The 20,373-nt window shown below is 42.4% G+C and overlaps 1 protein-coding gene across 3 annotated transcripts in view; it reads right to left on the reverse strand.

Moving 5' to 3' along the window:
* Nucleotides 1-20,373, reverse strand: part of COL5A3 (collagen type V alpha 3 chain) — an 899,023-nt gene that overhangs the window by 256,903 nt on the left and 621,747 nt on the right. For all 3 annotated transcript variants that reach the window (XM_069604041.1, XM_069604040.1, XM_069604039.1), the window contains 2 exons: nt 16,080-16,169; nt 15,133-15,186 (listed from right to left, as the gene is read on the reverse strand). In XM_069604041.1, coding sequence (XP_069460142.1) covers nt 15,133-15,186; nt 16,080-16,169 — 144 coding nt within the window. The remainder of the gene's footprint in view (nt 1-15,132; nt 15,187-16,079; nt 16,170-20,373) is intronic.

A 20,373-nucleotide genomic window follows, 5' to 3' on the forward strand; every position in this document is an offset into this window, starting at 1 on the left:
ATTGATGAGGGATTTTGTGTTTAGAGGTTTTCCCTTATAGGAGTAGATATCAAATCCCTCTGACCCGGTTCAGGGTCCGCTCTATTCAATAAAGGTGATCTCAATGAATCATTCAGTTCATCATGTGGAGGGGCAACCGGAGGAGCAAAGTTTGTGCAGTGCTTCAATGATTGACTAATTGTAGGCCCCTCCAAACATTTAGATAATGCATTTGAATGGTTAAACAGGCACACTTTATCTATCATAGCAGGAAGATGCAAACGTGGAGTCAATGGGCTTAGGGATAGTCGTACTCATGTCCCCAACTCACTAGATACAATTTCTGCTAGAATTAGGAGATCAGATATAACATTGTTGTCAGCATATTTAAGGAGGTCCTCAGGACCCACATGTGTAGGGGAACACGAGGCATCGTCCTGCCAGTAATGCCTCCAAAACGGTTCTCTGAGCCAGTGTGGTGATTTTATAGTACTGCAGCTGAGTTCTTCCTGGACGGTAGTAAGTGAAGAGAAACTGCTCCCAGGGAAGAATTATGTCCTGCCAGTAATGCCTCCACAACACACTGCACCGTGCTGCGATCCGCACTAATGTGGTGATTTTATAGTACTGCAGCTGAGTTCTTCCTGGAAGGTAGTAAGTGAAGAGATTGCTCCCAGATGAAAATGCTGTCCTGCCAGTAATGCCTCCAAAACGCACTGCAGCGCACACCACATACAGTAAATTACTTGTACAGTAAGAAAAGTAAAACACACAATGTCACGTCTTTTACCGTGTGATTTATAGACATTATATTTCCTACACCATGACATTTAGAAACTTTGCCAAAAGCATCAGATGTATGCACACGCATTGCAATGGTAGCCATTTGGTCATCGCCGAATAGAAATTTGAAATGTGTCAGTCAATGAGTTTCAAGGCAAAAATAACCCACCTCTCTTTGATTTAAGCACAAAGAAAAGCAATGCAATTCCTTTTTTAGTTTTGGCTGAGATTGTGGTGCAAGCCATCAACAGGCAACTGTTGTTTCTACATACTGGTGAGTCTTGGAGCTCGAGAAGACCAAGTACTATGCACCATTAGAGCATTCGAATTGCATGCTGTTTGTATCCTTCCATATGGCATCCTGGCGCAATGTGAAAACATTGATACAGCATGTAACGCTATGGTTTTCAACTGCGTGGCTCTGTGTAGATTTTCCTTTCAGAGTTTGGTAATGGTGCAAAACAGATATTATTGAGAAGCAAATAGGTACTCTCCCTGAAGATACCTGTCTGCTAAACATCTTGGTTTCTTAGGCAATGCAAGCACTAATAGCTTTGATAGATACGTTACTAAGCACGTGAGATTCAGCGTGCTGTCAGTGCTCCAGTGGTTAGGAATCCACAATGCAGAAGTCTTCAAAAAGGATCCTCTCTGTACTTCAAGTGAAATATTGAAAAACTCCTGCTCCCAGCTTAGCTAAGAGAGGTCAGTCGCTGAACAACTTGACACATTACTCTAAGGTGCAAAATTTGAATCAGCAGCAATAATCGGATGTGCAATAGCATAGCAGAAAGAGTGCATATGTCACCCTGCCATGCCCACCTGAGTCATCTTTGACATCATTGTTTGCTTATGTAACAGGTGGGATCTTTGACGACCTAGGTTGTCCTCTATGCACCGGCCAGATGTGGATCTTACTACTGAAACTTCCTATGGTCTTCTCATAGCTACAAAAGGTCTAATGAGAAGATCACTGTGCAAGGCCTGGGTGGAGGTCACTCACAGGGGGGAGTAATGTTTTTAGAATCACTGGGGGTTTTCTTGTGAGTGTGTGTGTGTTTTGGTCGATACCCAAAGTGTAAAAAAAGTCCTCAAATTGTTTTACCGTTGTACTACCTCCAAAGGTTAGATGGTGAGTTCGGATCAGGAAATATTGGTTTTGGTGGGGCTGGGAGGCAGGCACGTTCCGTGGTAAAAATGTGGTTAAGAGAAATGTGAACAAAAAAAAAAACAACCAGTTAAAGTTAGATTAAAACAGATAGAACATTTCCTTCCTATGGAGGCAGTAGCTACATAATTATGGGCCTGGAGCTTCACGCTACTGTCTCCTGTCTTGATACTTCATATCAGAGAGATACTTCAGGATGGGTCTTGATTATCTGTTGCATCAATGAGCATTATTCCCTCAATGAGGTGTTTATTAGCAGGCCCTACAGGCCACTTCAGAGCAATGCTGCATGGTGTCAGGTCCAGCATGGGGCCCATTCCAGAGCACTCTTGAACAATGGTCCTTAGTGAATAGCTGTGCAGCAAACCCCTTGCTTTACTGAGCTTGGTAGTCAGGAGCTATAGAATAGCAAGAAGAATGAAAAGAAAATCACCAGCTCACCTAGAGTCTAACTTGTACAGGCTCACTCCTTTACATGGCATTCTTCAAAGACTTGGTCACCACTTGCTGCTGTGGAGCAGACGGCCATAAGATGCCACCTATCTTTTCATAGAAGGCACTGTCTTCTTTCGTCTGTTGCTATATCTGTCAAGGTCAAAGTGCTTGTCTAGTATTATTGTTCACCTTAATCCTCCTTTTCTGCCGCAGACTAATGCAAGCTCCCCGGCCATTGTTCACACCTAAACCACCTGAATATATTTTGCCCATTTTCAGTCTCTAGGCGGTGCCCCATAAAGGCCTACACAAGGAAGGCCGCATACAGAAGGCTGCTTCCTTTACGTAATTCTGTGGGGGGGGCACAGCGTAGACGGAAGCTTGAAGAGTGCACCTGAGCGCAGCAGGCAAAGTGGGCGAGTGGGCAGGTGGGGGATGGGGCTGAGGAGCAGAACAAGGGTGTAGCCCTTCCCCTGAAAGGGACTGGGAGAGGGTCAGGAGATATGGCCCTCTTGGCCTGAAATCTGCAATGTCTACCATTTCTTCCCAGCCTTCAGACCGTTTGCTGACCCTTAAAGTCTGGTTTTACATGGTGTAGATGCCAAAACCTAACCTGCAAGTTGAAGGTTCAATTCCTGGCAGAATCAAATCAGTCTTTCTTCCCCCTTTTCCATTCATTTATATGTGAAAGTAACCCTGCATTATTTGAGAGTGGTGACATTTCAGCATATTCCCTGAACTATGTACGTGTGTGAAACCTCATTTGTCCGGCTTCCTTTCTTCCATACCTATCTGTTGTGTATACTTGGGGAGAAGGAACGTTTTCACTCTGCTTTCTCACACAAGGTAACTTATTGAGCCTTCACCCTTGCTCTGGTCTTTCTGGGCCAGTCTACCTATCCATGCCCTGTTTAGAGCTGTGCCAGAGTGGGCCATGTTGAGAGACACGTCGTCCCATTTGTGCCTACTTAAGGTACCCCTCTCTCTATTCGTCATCGTATGCTAGAAGTTGCAATAGAAAAAAATACACTCTAGTCCCTTTTAAATCTCCATCTCCATGCTTATCTTGGTTCAGGAATAGGTTGTTGAGAGAGCTATTTTAGTCCCTCTATTGCTATACATCTTGCCCCTTGTTTAGTCTTGGATGTGGAGAAAAAAGCTTAAGTGTCTATCCCTGTGTCGTGTCGAATATTCACGAGGAAGCAGACATCCACGGCTGTGCGCCTGTGACAGGTCTTCACAGAGATCGATGTTCTCGCACTTTTGTCAGATGTGTGAATTGAAGTAAGTGTCTCGCTTCTTCCATGTTTGGCTACCCATCTACCCTTTTCGTCTTATTGTTGTCCACGGGGAAATGGCTTTTAGATTCTATGCTTTTTCCGTGAAACATATTCATAGAGTGAAATGCTTGATCGGTCTGTTCCCCTGTGGGGATTATCTATAGAGAGAAGACGTGTCAGTATAAACACGTCTGCTTATTCCTGTGGGTGTTGTACGATCGGACTGAAAACAAAAAGTCTGACCGTACAAAAAGCCAGAAAAATGCTACCACCAAAGGTTCAAACACCAAAAGTTTGAACCTTTGGTGGTAGCATTGTAGGTAAGTATATAAAAAAAAAGAGTGCGGGTGATTGGGGATGTCCCCCGCAATACCACGCTCACTGTACTGGGTGGTACAGTGAGCGGGGTGTTGCGAGGGACACCACCGCAGCTCACTCGAGAAAAAAAAATGGGGGCTGCAGAGGTTTCCCCCGCAACACCCCGCTCACAATACTTTACGGTATAGTGAGCAGGGGTTGCGGGAGAAACCCCTGCAGCTCCCGTAAAAAAAAGAAAAAAAGAAAAGGACCCTGCGACGCCGGGTCCCGATCACGGAGGTGAAAGGGAAATGGCGCTGCAGGGAGACTGCTTGAAGAGAAGGTAAGTAGGGTTTGTTTATGTTGGGGGTGTGGGTGGGGAGTGTGTTGAGGGTGTGGGTTGGGGGTGTGTCATGGGTGTGTTGTGGGTGTGGGTGGGGGTGTGGGTATGTAGGTTTTTTTTACGTGTGTCCGCATGGGAAATGTACAAACCTTTTGCGGTTCGTACATTTCACATACAAACTTTTCGGCCACTGTAAAATCAGTCCGTTTGTGTAGTTTACACACTATTCACAGACAGCTACACCCTACCTCCATGTTAACCAAAAGCCCAAAATCTTTTGGGCAAACACCTTGTAGCAAACTGCTTAGAATTTCAAAAAAAGGTGAATTGCCCATTTACCAGCATTCTCTGTGAGCCATTTCCTTCTGCCAGCTCCCATCTGACCAAGAAAGATACTTGTTTCCCACACAGCGATTTAGCCTGGTTTTGTCCTTGACCTGGTGGCATCAGACTAAGTGAATATCAGAAATGCCATATCTTAGCAAAACACTCAACATCGATCAAATAAAGGGTTTCTCGCTATGTGACAAATGGTACAATTAATTAAGTTTATATTTAAACTCCTAGATTGCTCACTCCACAAAATAAATTTCTGTTGGGTGCAAGTTAAGGTATCAAAAAGGCAAAGTATAAAGACATGAATGAGTGGGTGAACAAGAAGAGAGATCAAAATGAGGATAGGAAGGGGAAGTGGCCTGGCTGGGGACAAATGCAATGGTCCGTCCTCAGAGCTCAAGGGAAGCCACTTAATCTAACAACCAAAATAGCCTGTTGCGTTCCTGAAATATGTTATGGTATGTCTAAAACCTGTGAGAAGCAAATTCCTATGACCCTATACTGAGGAAGTCCATAAATGAAGACTTAAGATTAATTTGAAAGCCCTCATTAGTTGACAAGCACACAACACCCAATAGCTTCCGCCTTCTTCTCAGTCACGGACGGAGCTTTACCCCCCTGAAATGTCATAAATCCTCTGGTCTAATCAGTGGCCAAGGAGCAAGGCATGATGATAAAGATCTCAAACTCATTAGAAAATATTTTCAGAACCCACCGGAATAAAAACTCCCTCACTGCCATACAGTGTCGGAAAAGAGATTGGTCCTGAGTGCAGGACATGGTAACTGCACCCGTACTTCCAGAGTTCTGGAAGGCTGAACCAAAAACCACCTTCCTCTTGATCTGCACTCATCAACGCAACCCACTGACTGTGCCCACCCCTCACAATGGCTCATGTGGACGTCCACAGTGAATCTGACCATTGTAAGCTGAAAGGATTAATGCTAGCACTCATCTCCCCTTTAAGCATCCATGGGGCCAGCCACTGACTTGGGAGATGTGTCAATGGCTGGAAAGGGGTGCCAGAGAGAGCATTAAGGACCGTCCAAGATCTGCTCCTCTCCCCAAATGGTGCAACATTAACTCTGAGGATTAAATAGCTGCATTTATGAAATGCTGTTCCTTCTAGATTTAATACACGTGAATGGTTAAACGAACCTCTTGATTAGGGGGCTGCACTGAAGAATAACACCTATACATTGTAGGTAACCAAAACGTCTTCTATTCAGTTTGGGTCTTTTTCATAATCTAGTTTGTAGTCTAAAGACATATCCCTATGTTGTTCCTATATTAACCTCTCTCCACTCCGACAAAAAGTATGATCTGACAGAAATTGATTACATAATGGCCATAAATCCATTGTATAAGACAGAAATATAAGTTAAAATATCCTGTCCACGCTTGAGATTTCTGCGCAGTGCAACTATACAGTCGAGCATGGGCTAGCCCAAAACAAAGGCCAATGACACCAAATCAGGTTCCATTAAAGACCTAAAATCTTCAAAGATGTGCACCACCCTCAATAAGCCCAGGCTGTTCTTACTGGTGCTGTTAAGATGGCAGTAGATGCAAAGCCTACTGGCCCACCAGCCATCAAATTGGAAATAGTCCAAATGCTACAGGATCTCCATAAAGATATTAGATATTGTGCACTCTGGGGTCTATGGGCAAGTGGCGCGTAAGAGGAATTAAATAATAAGAAAGATATTTCATAATGCAAACAAGACGACCCGGCTAAATATATCTCAAAGTTGAATAGAAATGTTCAGATGATTGAGCAAAGAATCAAAGAGGTTGAAACCACTTTGTGATCGAACCCACACACTCCCTCTACTAGTCCAATGATTACAAGCATTGGACGCACATCAGGCTATGATAACCGACAAGCTGGAAGACCCAGAAAATCAGGTACAATTTCAGAATTAGAGGCATTCCAAAGGAGTTTACCAATGTGGGCCTACAAGGGTATGTCCAATCACTTTTTTTCAAAGGTTTCTTGGGGACTGAAGACTGTTCCGACCTAACTTTAGACTATACTCATAAGTCGCTTCGAACTTCCAACAATGCACAGTCCTAATGCTGCATGTTATTAGACTAGGTTTTCTTCAGGTGAGTGAAAAAATACTGGCAAAAATGTGCAGTCATAATTCATGCCTATCTTTCAGCATTTCTGCTGCACAGCGGTTTCTAAACAGCATTAAATCAAACCAGTCACATCTTGGGTATAAGACAGATAAATTCAGTACTGATGGGATTTCCTCTTTAAGATTATTTTCCCAATGGATAATACAAAACATGAATTCTCTAATTGTGAAGCAGCTACATCTCTACGTCTCCCTATAGACATGTTAGATCCATATGAGGGCCACTACCCAGTCAGGCTTGTCCAGAACAAGACAAAAGAAGGTGCTGTAGAGGGTGGAGGCAGCACCACCCCTCAATGAACCGATGTGATGACAGTATGGACTCAAACCCAACATGATGTTATCACTTCTAAGTTCAGGTTTGGACAATGATTTTCAGCATCAAATATCCGATTCTATGGGTTGTTTTACCAGATCAGGGCAAACGGATCTCTCCACAGTTGAGGAGCCGATCAAAGGTTGGTTATGTTCTACTTGTCTTCCCGGCAGCACTCGCTCCCTTATTCTCCACAAATGGCTACTCACGATAATTTTATAGAAGTTCTTGAACTATGTGTCTTTCCATTGTTCAGGAATTGTGGTGGTTCATTAATCAATGTTAAAATACAGGATTGGTTTGAGGGTGTCTTTCATCTTACTATAAGGGGGCCGGTCTTTGCAGGGCAATTTATTGGACTATCACCTTAATTTCCGGAAACTCCTCAAGGCATTCTTCTTCTCCTCTTGCTTCTCACCCCCTCTACCCTTGGTCCTCCCCCTCCTACCCCATCCCCTCTCCTGCACCTGTCTGCGCACTTGCCCGGTTGGAATGTAGCATGCCTTGAAGATCGTCTATCTGTTTTTCCCTTGTCTCCCCTCCTCGCATTGTGGCGCCTCAATGCACTTGGTAAAACTGCAGAATCGTCATCAGACCTATTTGCTATTATCTACACTGTTAATTAAACTATATGCACTTGTTCCATGCACTTATTCTGCCTAGTGGAACTCGAGGAGAGGCACAACTAGGGGTGACTCTGTCAGTCTAATTGGGGGTAGGAATTTGCCTACTTTCTCCTTGGGCAGTTGTGGGACTCATGACTTTCTCCTCTAATTATTATATAGATAGTTGGAGCTTAGTCCGTTTGCTGAAGCCACAAAGGGAGATCTACCACGGGAACCGTTTGACAGAATTTAGGGTACGATTTGCATCGTTATGGAGATTTTAGATTATAAGATGTTACTCACTTCCTTTTCATATATTCTATTCCCCTCTCCAGCTTTCCCCTTCATCCTTTGTTATTGCCTTTGTTTCCCACTGTTATTTCTCTTTTGTCTCCCTTTCTTCCATCTTTCACCCTGTCAGGCACTGAAAAGGGTACATAGTGTTCTCATTGTAGTTTTAGTTACATGGAGGGGGTGATACCTTTTATCTTTGAAAAAAGGTGTATTCTATTTCGGTGAAAAAATGGAACAAGCATATGCAATATATTAGTGTCAAAAGATATTTATTCCATGGTATGTGATACATGAATGTCTAATCTATAGAAAATGAATTGGGAAGGGAGAAAAGAAGATGTAAGCAGAGGCCCATAGAAAAGTGACATAAGGGGGTCAGGAGAAGTGGGCATAGCAGGTCCACTATTATTGGGCCTATGGCATAAGCAATCGAGTCAAAGATGGAGGCTCCTGTGATCAGTTGAAAAAACATGTATTTAGCATTTTTCGAGCTAGAGTGAGGCAGGGAGAAAAGGTTACATGTGGAGGGGGTTTAAAAGATTGCAAAATTTCGGGGTGGGTCCAGAGAATGTATCTCTCCCCTGTCAATGTGTCTGAAGCTAGGGATCAGTATATGTATTTTTTGCACAGTCACTATACCAAATCTGGCATTTATTTACATCTACCTCTATCATAGCAGTTTACTGTTCATAGCAAAATATACTTGGTCTATATTTTGTGCCTCAGTAACGGGTGAAGTTCTGAGTCATCTTCCATTGTTCTGCATGCTTCAAATGTATGAATTCATAGATTATAAATTGGTTAGCCATGCTATCTACAGGCTGCTGAGCTAAGCTATTGCACTGACATACATGACGTTGCGTCATTAAGTGTTAATGTAGCTGTTGGCTGACTTTGCATGTTTTCGCTTTTGTACTAATTGATCCATCTGCTGTTCTTTTTTCATATATATGTATATATATATATATATCAAAGAAACAAAGAGGAGAAAGGGAACCGCACTCTCTGCGGGCCAGATGGAGAATTGGAGAATCCATATGAGTAGAAGTAGCACAGCTCACAGTAAAGTATTGGTCAAAAATGTAATGTTAAATACAGCAAAAACCATAGATTAAAAAACACGGCTGGAAAGGCAGCAACAACAACAGAGGAAGGACCCCCGTAAGCACGACCCACACAGAACGCGTTTCACGCTCAACTGAGCGGTTGGTCACGTGATATAGAGTATTTTTGTGTTGATCTAAGGTAGGGGTTAGCACCCTTTGGTTTGGACTATGTGTGGGATGCATCAACCCACTCATCCAAGCCCTGCAACATCACTGTGCATTGCTGGCAGCAGAAACATCATAATGGCTGCTGGAAAGCATGCTGCCCGCCAGAAAACACCAGGAAGTGCACAGTGAAAACCTGAAAAATAGGCCACCATCTACTTTTGCCTATCTTAGTGAGCACAGGAGATCAATGCCTAAAACCACCATTGGGCTACCCACAAAGTAGCCTGAAACCACTTGGAAATAGCAATGCTGATTGAAAAAGAAACACAGAGCTGTTTGAAAATCCGTTTTCTTGAATGGCAAAAATTGCTAAAATCATGGCTCACAAATCACATAAAAGATCCAACCTCTTTGTTGGGTGTTCCACATCATTACTGCAAGAATCCACATCAATACAATGTCAGCAAGAATCATATGTTCTGAGAACCAAATCCTATTTTAAAGATACTTGATGGAAAGACAGCTGTCCAAATGGGTGTAGTACTGTTGCTCACCTCTACCAGAAAGCCGGCGTTTTAAAACCATTTTGTGTAAAGTTGAACAATTGAACTCAAACTATGCCAAAGAAGAGAATTCCATCAAAATGCCATATAGAGTGCCACACAGTGATTTCATGTTGAAAAAGACTTGATTTAAAGATATGTTACTTATTTTAAGTGTATAAATGTTATTTCTTTTTCATAAGGAACTATGTTACAATTGATCAGAAAGTAACCTGATGCAATTAAAACTCCAAAAGGCTTGCTTCCCCTGAGAACCTTTCACACCTTGTCATTCCCACCAGAAGGAGGATGTCGCATTGGCATGTTAATCAAGAGGGGAGGAGATTTTCTCTGCAGTCCATAGAAAGGAAAAATAGATTCCTTGAAATGAATAGGGAATGCTAATTTGGGGTGTAACTGACAACAAACTGCTGGCAGGAAACAAGACATGTGACCCTCTGAGTCAGCCCAGCTCTGGGGGGGCGGACCAGACTTGAGATGTGGATTTAACATTGGAGTAAATGTATGTTTTATAAAAATGCTTATAACAAAGTGTACTGAAGTGACAAAAATGTGAAACTTTGAGATTGTGAAAATGAAAAATTCACTCACAGTTTAAGACTAAGCTGGACTCTGTGCGATGTTCTGAAACTAAACCCCGGAATTTATTCATATTGTAGCTACTGTATTTATGTTAGGAACATAAAAAACTTACAGTAATATGCTGTACCTTAAGCAATATGTCATGTAATTATGTATTCTCAACAACTTGTGTATCTGGGAAATATGTTTTTTGGGGAAAATAGATTTTCTATGTAAAAACAAAAGGGAGGGATTTCTTTTGGACCATAAACACAGCATCACTCTGATTCATTCTGACACGCTGATCCTTTCTCCAATCAGGGGATAGGAAATCCTCTAACCTATCAGATCCTTAGAGGGTTGGGCATTGTAAAATCAGCCTCCCCACCCACTTTGGAAATACATAAATAGGGACTATGAGGACAGATAGGACACACACACACTTTTCCACTACTCACCGATTTCTTGGTGCAGCACCCTGCAGGAAGACTGCAAACTTCAGATCTAGAACCAAACTCTAGAACCAAACTCTAGAACCCTGAAGCAGAGGCCTAACACACAACTGAACTCTTTGCAGTAGGCTTTCAGAACCTTTTGCAACCTGATTCTAACCCCTAAACTTCCATGGTGCCTAACTAAACCATTCAACAGCCTGGCTGAGCTGTTTTGCTTCTTGCTAAGAACCCTGTGCTAGAACCAAGATCCAGACCCAGAAAGCAGTGCTGTATCCAGAACCCGTCAGATCCAGTCCAAGAGGCCGCGCAGTCCGCAGTGCAGTGCTGAGAGCAGAACCCAGAGTGCCTGAGACCTGCCCGGGGGCGAGAGTGAAGCCAAACCCTTGACCAGATCTTTGATGAGGCCCACTCCATTCTAAAGCCTAGGAGTGAGTATCTCATCTAGAACTGTGCATAGTCATCTCTTATTCTAAAGTAATCTTATTCCAACAATTTCCACTTATCCAGAACTGCATTATAGAATCCTGTGTCCATCCTGAATCCTTTCTGTGATAATTGTAGCAATAATCATCTTTGCGCTGATATTTTCTGACGAGGGACAAGTGTTTTGACGGACAGAGACCAGAGCGTAGGCGCCCTGTTCTGGTGGCTGCCCGTTGAGTGTCTTGCTTCTTCATAGCTCCTTAGTTTAAGCCTATCCTTGTTGCTAAATCTTTAAAGCGTGATCTGTCATTTTTTAAATCTTAACTTTATTTCTGAAAAACCTACCTTCACAAAATGTAATCGTCATTTTGAAGCTAAGATCCTAAGCTTTCCAACGAACCTAAAACAACATTCCAATTCATTATAGTTTTTCCGTAATTGCGTTTCAATCTGATCATCCTTCATGAATCATTGCTAGTGTTGACCTGAACCAATCCAAAGTAACTATCACTTATCCTGAATCTCCTTTAGTGAATTAAAATCATTTTAGCATATTTTTCACATTCATTGAAATCACATTCAAAAGTATTTTTGCCTGTTTAAAATCATACCTGTTTTCTCTAAGCTTGCTGGGGGAACTGGAATTGAACTGCATTATTGATTGTATTCCTGAAACCTGTGTGCCCCCATTTCCATCTCTTCATCTTGCATAGTGGGGGGAGTGAGTAGTCACAGGGGATAAAGTGATCATATTGTCTTTTGATTGAAACCATATCAAGTTTATCTCTGTGTTGCATTCTTTCCCATCATTGCATTTCCTTGAATCATACAAAGTATTCTCTGCTACCTTATCCTTTCTATTTCTACTCCTAACTGATTAAAGAGATTGTTGATATTGTATATTACCCATTGCTGATCACTGTCATATTCATAAGTGTGCTATTCAGATATTATTTTATTCATAAAAGTGTGTTATATATATTGTTCCATTCTTCAAATAAACCTTTTAATTTGCAAAACAAACCTACTTCTGGCTCAGTGATGTCGGGGGGATCCAAAGAGAGGGGTGTTATATAAGGGTTCATCATCCAGATTTAAAGAACTTTGACATAAAAATATATAAATAAGGGCTTCCATTGAGCATCCCAGACTAGGCATTGACTTAGTTGGAGTGCTGGATTTAAGTCACTTACAGATGACTCCTATGATCCCTAACAATGTACTATGCTATCTAGGGCTTATGGGAGTTGGAGTCCAAAATATCTGGAGAACCAAAAGTTGCATATCCCTGATCTACGGTGGGTGTAGTGCACATGATAGATGCATTGCCATTTCAGGCATGTCCTTAGTTGTTTTTGTCCATGTGTGTGTCTGTACATTAGGGTTAGCCAGATCTTCACTAAACTCATTTGTGGCAGCTAAGTCGCCTGGGGTCTGCGAGATAGTGATACATCTCACACTCTCACAATTGGGTCAGGTGAGTAAACAAAAAAGCAATCTCAGGTCCTCTGGATCTAGCTTACCTACTGAACCGCATGCATGCACATAGGAAGTGAAACCACTGCATTGCTAGGAGACTAGTCTAGGTTGTAGCATTGCAAGAAATGCCCCTGCAACAATCTTTGGACACTGTTAAGGAATGCCAAGAGGTGCATCATTTCAATGCATAATGTGTGTGCTCAGTACAAAGTGGGGTGCGTTTCCGAGGAATTAAAGTACCCCTACTGCCTCTGAACCTTCCCTATGCGTGAGTTCCCACACGTTCGCTGAGCGTTGCCAATGTGTGTTGGACCTTATTCAGCTTTTTCTGAGGACTATACTAGGTGCCTCTGACTGAGGCCTGTAACCTCAACTCTTCAAAATATTGGTGGCTTTGTGTGTGGCATGCTCTGCATAAGCTGATGACTAAGTGGCCCGTGCATAGTTTATACCCAATGCTTTAAGTGTGATACAAAATTGAAAGCGGGGGCATCTTCATTCTGGAAATAAATTAACTTGGCCCAGTGTGTTTAATAGCCCTACTTAAGTGCTCGTTCAGGGGTTCAACTCCCCTGCTGACTGCCTGTCCTGTCATAATCAGTAGCTATTAAGCCCATGTACATATTCCCTTGGGAGACACCAGCATTCTCAAACTGCTCACTTCTGTCAGGGATAGAAGGAAGCCTGGGGTGCGGTCTGTCAAGTCTAGTAGGTGGCCAGTGGTAATTCAGAGTGGGAGGATGTTTTAATTCAAGGAAAAGTGTCAGGTGTTAGTTGGATTCTTATTCCATTCTTTCACCATTATAAGTGTGAGGGGTTTCCCAAGTCAAGATGGTGGAGGGAAGGACAGATTTTGATTGGTTGGCAGAACGATAGCCTGGAGTATCTAGCTTAAACTCAGTGTTCTATAACTGGCTTTCATTGATAGCAGTTTCTTGACAGGTTGTATAATAATTAAGCTCCTTAATTTAGGCCCAATTCAGAGCTCCGAGTTTCAATTACAGAAGTAAGAAGTGACACAGCAGAAGATGTTCATGATATAAGAAGGAAACAGGTGGGAGCAGAGCTATTTGAAAGTTTCCGTGCTTTCAGAAGACCAAAGGTGGGAGCGAAGCAGTTAAAAGTCAATGTTGAATTTGCAAGGAAAGATTGTAATGTGAATAGTTAACGCAGCAGCGTTCATGGAAACAGTACAGTTATCCTTTAGTTAACAGTGTAAGCAGTTGAACTGTATTAATTCATGAAAGTGCTGAGAACTTATAACTCTACAGTGAGCAGTGCGAGACAAAGCCACGTTCATGGAAACTGTACAGTAGTTATTTAGTTAATGGCGTAACAGCAGATCTGTGTTAACTTCAGAAAGCTGTTTAGAGCTTAAAAAGTCTTCAGTGAGCAGTGCGAGTGAAAGCAGCGTATGCCAGATTCACAGCGTGTACTTTTGAGAAGTGCGGCAGCTGGCAAGTTCAGTGCAATCTCTCTAACGACGTGCGTGTGAATTAATTATTCAGGATTCGTCAGCGGTTCTTTTGGAGCAGTGTGATTGAGAGTAGCAGGCGCGTACTGGATCCGTGCGCGAGGGACAGCTACGCGCTGATAGAGGGACAGTAAGCGCGTGTCGGCTCTATGCACGCGTACGAAGTTACCGCTTGGCAGCTGAAGGCAATTGCCCTAAAACAGAGTGAAAAAGGAGACAGCACTCTTCTCAAACTAAAGTCTGTGTCACTTTAAATGTGCTTTTGCTGGCTCAAGGTCTTAATGTATCCCTGACCTCTTCGGCCAGCCCTGAAATCACTCGGAAGAGCACCCGTGTGCAAGGGCAGAGGGACAAATTACACCAATGTAAACTACTAGGTGCTTTGCACAAAATCACAGATCATTTTGGGAACATAAGAGCAAACACACTTCATTATATTCGTACTATCGGGGACAGTGCTACCCATTTTAGCACATAATGCACACTGGCCTTTCTGCTTATCTGATTTTTAACACCCTACCAGTCAAGTGACGACGAACAACGAGCAATAGTTTACATTTGGAAACAATTATCCTTTGAGAGCCAGGGGCTGGCTGTCCGGCTCCAGCAGGCAGGCAACGTATTTCTTTCATAGCAGCGTTAATTTCTCGTACTCACAGGCTCTTATCATGCTGGCTGCTGCCACGGCACAGATTTAAAGCCTGCCGGGGCTCTGCCTACTTCAAGCTCTGTTTATACATTTTGAAGTGCATATGCGAGTAAAAATATTCTTTCACTGCTTGTAGAAATGGGAACCAGGCAATGTACATTTTCAAAAAAGTGCCAGTGTGTAACTTTGGACTTTTACTCGGAGGTGTTTGGCTCCATTAATGGTGCCTTGACTGCCAGATATCACGTTCTCTCATAACATTTGTTGTGCTGGCCAGGGTTTGCCTTAGGACTGAACGTGCCAGGTGCAAGCTGTCAGCGTGGAATGCACTTACATTAGGTCCTGAGGTTCCCGGTGGGCCCTCTCCTCCTTTCAATCCTCCTGGACCCTGCATAAAAGAAAGCATATCATTTTAAAGAAATGACATTGGATATCCATGTTTGAATTTACAGCAGTGATTTTGCTGCCACTCTTCTGGGTCAATGCTATACCAGAAATCCTGGCTGGATTTGTTTTTTCGGTAGTAAGGATACACTATGTTTGGCAATGTGAAAACCAAACAACCCCCCATTAACGTATTTCACTCCGGTATCAATCCACAGCGTAGACTAGTGATGTAAGTATTTTCACTCATAAACATCCACTAAAAAGCAGTTTCCAAACAAAAGATGAGACCAATGTAAACGAAAGTCTTCATCCCTCGCTATAGGTCGTCAGTGATATATTAGAGGTGCGTTGACTACTAAAGTACGAGATCAGTGACCTCATGAGGTACCACCATGTGACCAAAACACGTCAGGGAGACAAGTAGGTAACACTATGTGCGTTTGCAATGCAAAGTTTGAGTTCTAATGCATATGTAGCTGATAACATTTGTTATTTCCCAACTATACAACATGACAAAGCCATCCCTGAAAAGCTGACCTTCCCGCCTTGCCTTCGGCCCAAGATGGCGGGGTGGCTATGACGATAACTTGATTTACTGATAATCTTTTAACTTTGGTCTAAGTTCAATATGGCAATATTTTCCCAAATGACCTGCTCCCCAAAAATCTACCAACTTGTCAATCAATGGATCTTTGAGAAATAACTCTGCTTGTCCAACCTGCTAACCCTTCTGCCCACTGATGCTTTATACAGTGGAAACACTGTATTTTGGTGGGTGCCAGATATGATCATATTTAGTGGGACCACTAACAATAGAGACACCCGACTGCCAAAAGACTGCTGACGGAAATAAATAACAAGAATACATGTAAGAAACTAGCTCCATGAACTCACAGGCTCGCCGGATACTCCTCTTGCTCCTGTGAAACCTCTTAATCCTGATGGGCCGCTCTTGCCTGAAATTCCAGAAGGGCCAGGATCACCCTAAGCAAAGATGAGATTCAGTCAACGTGTAATCAAATGGAAAAATAGGAGCATGTTGGCAATTATATGTCATGACAATGTCGGTTGTATTGACCCGGTAGGATAGCTCAGTGGCAACGTGCTCGCCTTGGAAGTAAGATGAGACGGAGCAATACAGGTTCGATCCTCAGATCCGCGCTTAGAAACCTCTGGGTATTAAGCACGTTATAAATACCATATCATATCATATTATGGTCCACGTGACAAATGAGTAACAGGATGCAATTTACCAGATCACAGCCAGAACAATCTAATGTTACACAATGACAAAAACTAGTACTATTGGTTGAATTTAGGTCTTTGAATTGACAGCGTAAATATCAACACTTTCATTCTAAATCTAAAGCAACATGCAACATAATTGTCCTAAGTGTAAATTATAGATAATGTTATATCAGCTTTATGTAGAAGGGCTTTGTCTGGACCTTAATATATGAATACAAGTGGGTACTATTTTGGCTGTTAATGTGACATACTGTTTTGAGTTATTTCTTAACAAACTACATATTCTCTAGTGCGTGTGACGGGCTAACATGACATGAAACATTTTTACAGTAGCATGATTTTAATGACTTTGAGTTACTGACTTGCTTGCTTTTTAACTTGAATATATGTCTTGAATAGTGTTGGGTTTATTTAATCTGTGTCTATAAACTTCAATTGAGTTGTGTAAGATGCAGTACTGTGTCAGAAATGTGTGTGTTCCTGCTATAATTCTAGCAACATGAGTTGTCATTATATGACATGTTTGTCTAGTCTATAAGTTTGAAACAGTGCTTGATAAAAAAAACATAGTGCCAGGGACCAAATATTTTCTCGTTTATCTGGGACACATTGGGCAGGAAACTCCCGGCTCACTAATGCCAACACCCATGACTGTTCCCGCACAGTGCGTGCCTATTAAGGGTTCATGCTGCCACTCCTACTGGCTATTTTAGGTAATGGATGGATGTACTAGCCATGGCAGATGTGCAATTTACAGATGCCAAACAACATAAAATAACATAACATACGAGTTTATGATATGATATGACATTTATAACGCGCCTATACACACGTGTTTCATTTTTAAATGCTTCTTCATTGTTAGCATTTTGCTCGGATTGTATAGGTGGCAATTGAAACATGTTTACCATCTGTCCAAAGAAAATTGAGGAAACCTGCTTTCCTACTAAGTTTAATTGAGAAATTTAGGACAAATGATTACTGAACTGTTAAACGTGTTTACCAAACATTGCCGTAAAACCTTTGTGTATAGGTTGACATTCATGAAAGGCACTCCTCTTTGACATTGGGTTTTTCCCGGACCTTTCCCCTGTGTTGGTGCTACTGGCTGGTGACTGTCCTCTTGTTGCCAACCCACATTAATGTTGTATTGTTGCTGCGTATTGCAGTAGTAGAGGAGCTTCAATGTCATGCAGAAGGACTGGAGAAGAGTGTGGGTGTGTCCAGCATAAGCATCCAGCAATGTCCCCTTTCAGCTCATTGTTATCAATAAAACAATGGATAACTACCACTCTGCTGTCTACGTGGGTCATCAAGTTCATAAATGCACCGACACAGGGTGAAGAAAATGTGGCCAGTGCACATTGTTGTAGCTTGTTGTGTGAGTACTGCTGAATGAGATTTAATAATAAAGTTGCCAAAACACAACATCATAATCAGACTGAGTCGGAAGAAATATGTCTTGGGGCTCATAATGAAGTCCCAGGGCTGAGCCCTGGCAAACACCCTCACAAACAAAGCAATGGCTGGAAACTTTATTGTAGCTTCAAAGGCATTTTTATATACTGCCTTGCACAGCAGCATCGAGGTGCTCGTATAGTTTTCATTCTCTTTTGTTGTGCATATTCAGGGGCCATGTAGGTAGAATCAGGAGGAGCCATTCAATTTATTTGCTATATGGCAGGTTACTATGATAAATGATCCCTTTTCAATTCCATCTTCTCTACGTGTCGGAGCGAGGCATTCATGCCTTGAAAAAAACCCAGGCTTTGACTCTCAGATGATGCTTCGAGTTGCCATGTTCAACGTGGCGGCTTTATGACCATGGACATAACTCACATGAAGGGTCTGCACTGAGAGCTTCAAACACTCTTACTTTAGTAATGAGAGAATCCACTGATTGAGGTTGGAATAGTTGTGTTCTTTACTTTTATATGAAAAGAGCTAATACGTGTTTCACAAACACTGCATTGCTTCTTCAGGGCTCGATTTGCACAATGTATTCACCTTTAGCATTATTCTTCTCTACCATAAACTCCAACTTCGTAGCAATACGGGTGATCTCAGCTCTTAGGGGTTTCCCTGGTGAACCTTTTCCTAGTATAGCAGCAGGATAGAAGGGTGGCGAAGACCAGGAAGTAACACAAACAGTAGCACACACAGATTGGAATACAACTGTGTTTAGCAACAAAGTTCATTGGCAATTGGGTTGTGCCACTGCCACCACTATGAACGACTTGACCTTGACCCCAGCTGCTGCTGGGAGTTACTGCTAATGTCTCAGGACTTTCCTGCTCATGGCTTGTTTATACCCACACCTGATTTGAGCCTTGTTGCCACATTCTGTAACCACTGAAGTATGGCTATGGGTTTATTTGGTGAGCAGAGTGCTGGGGAGATGAAAACAGAGAGAGTGTGGAAGACATCATGATGTTTCTGGGCACTTGTTTCCCACAAGTTTGGATGTTGTCATTTTTTAGCAGGGAACATCCTTTGAGTGTAGATCAGAACAATGGATCGTATCTGGGCCTTTTAGCGCTTGAGGATGTCCAGTCTGAACAGGAAAAGGGGAAAGGATGGAGTACTTAGAAAAGACTCATGAATATAAGACTCCATACCCTATTCCAGGGTGGGGCCTCGTCAGAACACTTCTGTTTTAAATGTGGGGAACCCACTCCACTACTTTGGAGGCTTCAGCAACGGGTCGCCCACTTCCGTCTCTTCTGAAAGCTCTGGAAAAAATCCAGTACGTTCTTTTTCTGACTTGAAAGAAAAAGGGGCAATGCAGAAAACTATGACATCTCATGTATCTATTCTACTAATAGTCTCCTACTAGTGTACGATATTACTTCATGGCTACATCTCGTCTATGGTAATGATCCGCTTCACTCCAGCTATTCATATTGCTAATCTTTAATGAATAATGCAGCTGATTTATAATGGTGACGAATATATCTTTTCCTTACATGCATATGTGCACGACTCGCTGTTACTTTGTATTCGATTTGCTGGTTTTGCATGTTGGGGACTTCTTTAATGGGATTGCAATAGATTTTAGTTCTGTAGTGGTAGGGCGCATCTGTCAGCTCATTTAAAACTGATAAATTGCTGCTATTGGTTTTTTATTAGCGCCTACCATAGTGCTTTGTAGGCATGTCTGTGTATTATTGGCAACAATGCTTATTTTGTGCAGTTTTGCGGTTGGGTCCGTGCCATGAGTGGATTTTGAGACCACACCTGCGAAGTAACATCATACGCGAAGGTTTGTTCTGCTGCACTTGTTGCCACAGTCCATCTTGAAACTCGATTTTAATAGTGAAGGGCAGTCATAAACTGACTTAGAGATGTACTTTTTGGATTTCTCTTATATTCATATATTGATTTCTACCGGGTCTATATGGCCTGCTCTGGACTCGGTTTCACTCCACGAATAACGGGACTTGCTGTTGGCGCTTGAGTCGGTGGGCCAACTGGAGCCCACATTATTTAGTGGCATTTCCTTTTGTCATGGTGAATGGTGACCATTGTGTTTTTTTTATATCAAGTAATGTAACGCGGTAGAAACATACACTGCGGCGATTGGTATAAACATTAGACAATCTTTTTCCATAAAGTATCAGCACATTTGGGGCCTAATTCACAAACCTTTAAGACATTCGCTTCGTTGTGTGATAAAAAGTTGGGGTTGATTCACAAAAGGACTCGGAATGTGTGCATCAAAGATGTACATGCTTAAGGACCCTGCCTTAATTGCGCCAACCAGGAGGTGAGAAATGCCATTTCCACAAGTTTCAAAAAGGGCCTCTGGATTCACAAACCGCATGCGCTTGGAGATGCACACAGATAGCATTCTCGTGCGCAGCAGGGAGAATCGCACTTTGATATTCACTTTGTGATTACATGTTGTCAACGAATGCTGCCGCAGCTGCATTTCAGTCCA

This window comes from Ambystoma mexicanum, chromosome 3q, assembly GCF_040938575.1.
Source record: "Ambystoma mexicanum isolate Mex_15411 chromosome 3q, UKY_AmexF1_1, whole genome shotgun sequence".
Classification (NCBI taxonomy): domain Eukaryota; kingdom Metazoa; phylum Chordata; class Amphibia; order Caudata; family Ambystomatidae; genus Ambystoma; species Ambystoma mexicanum.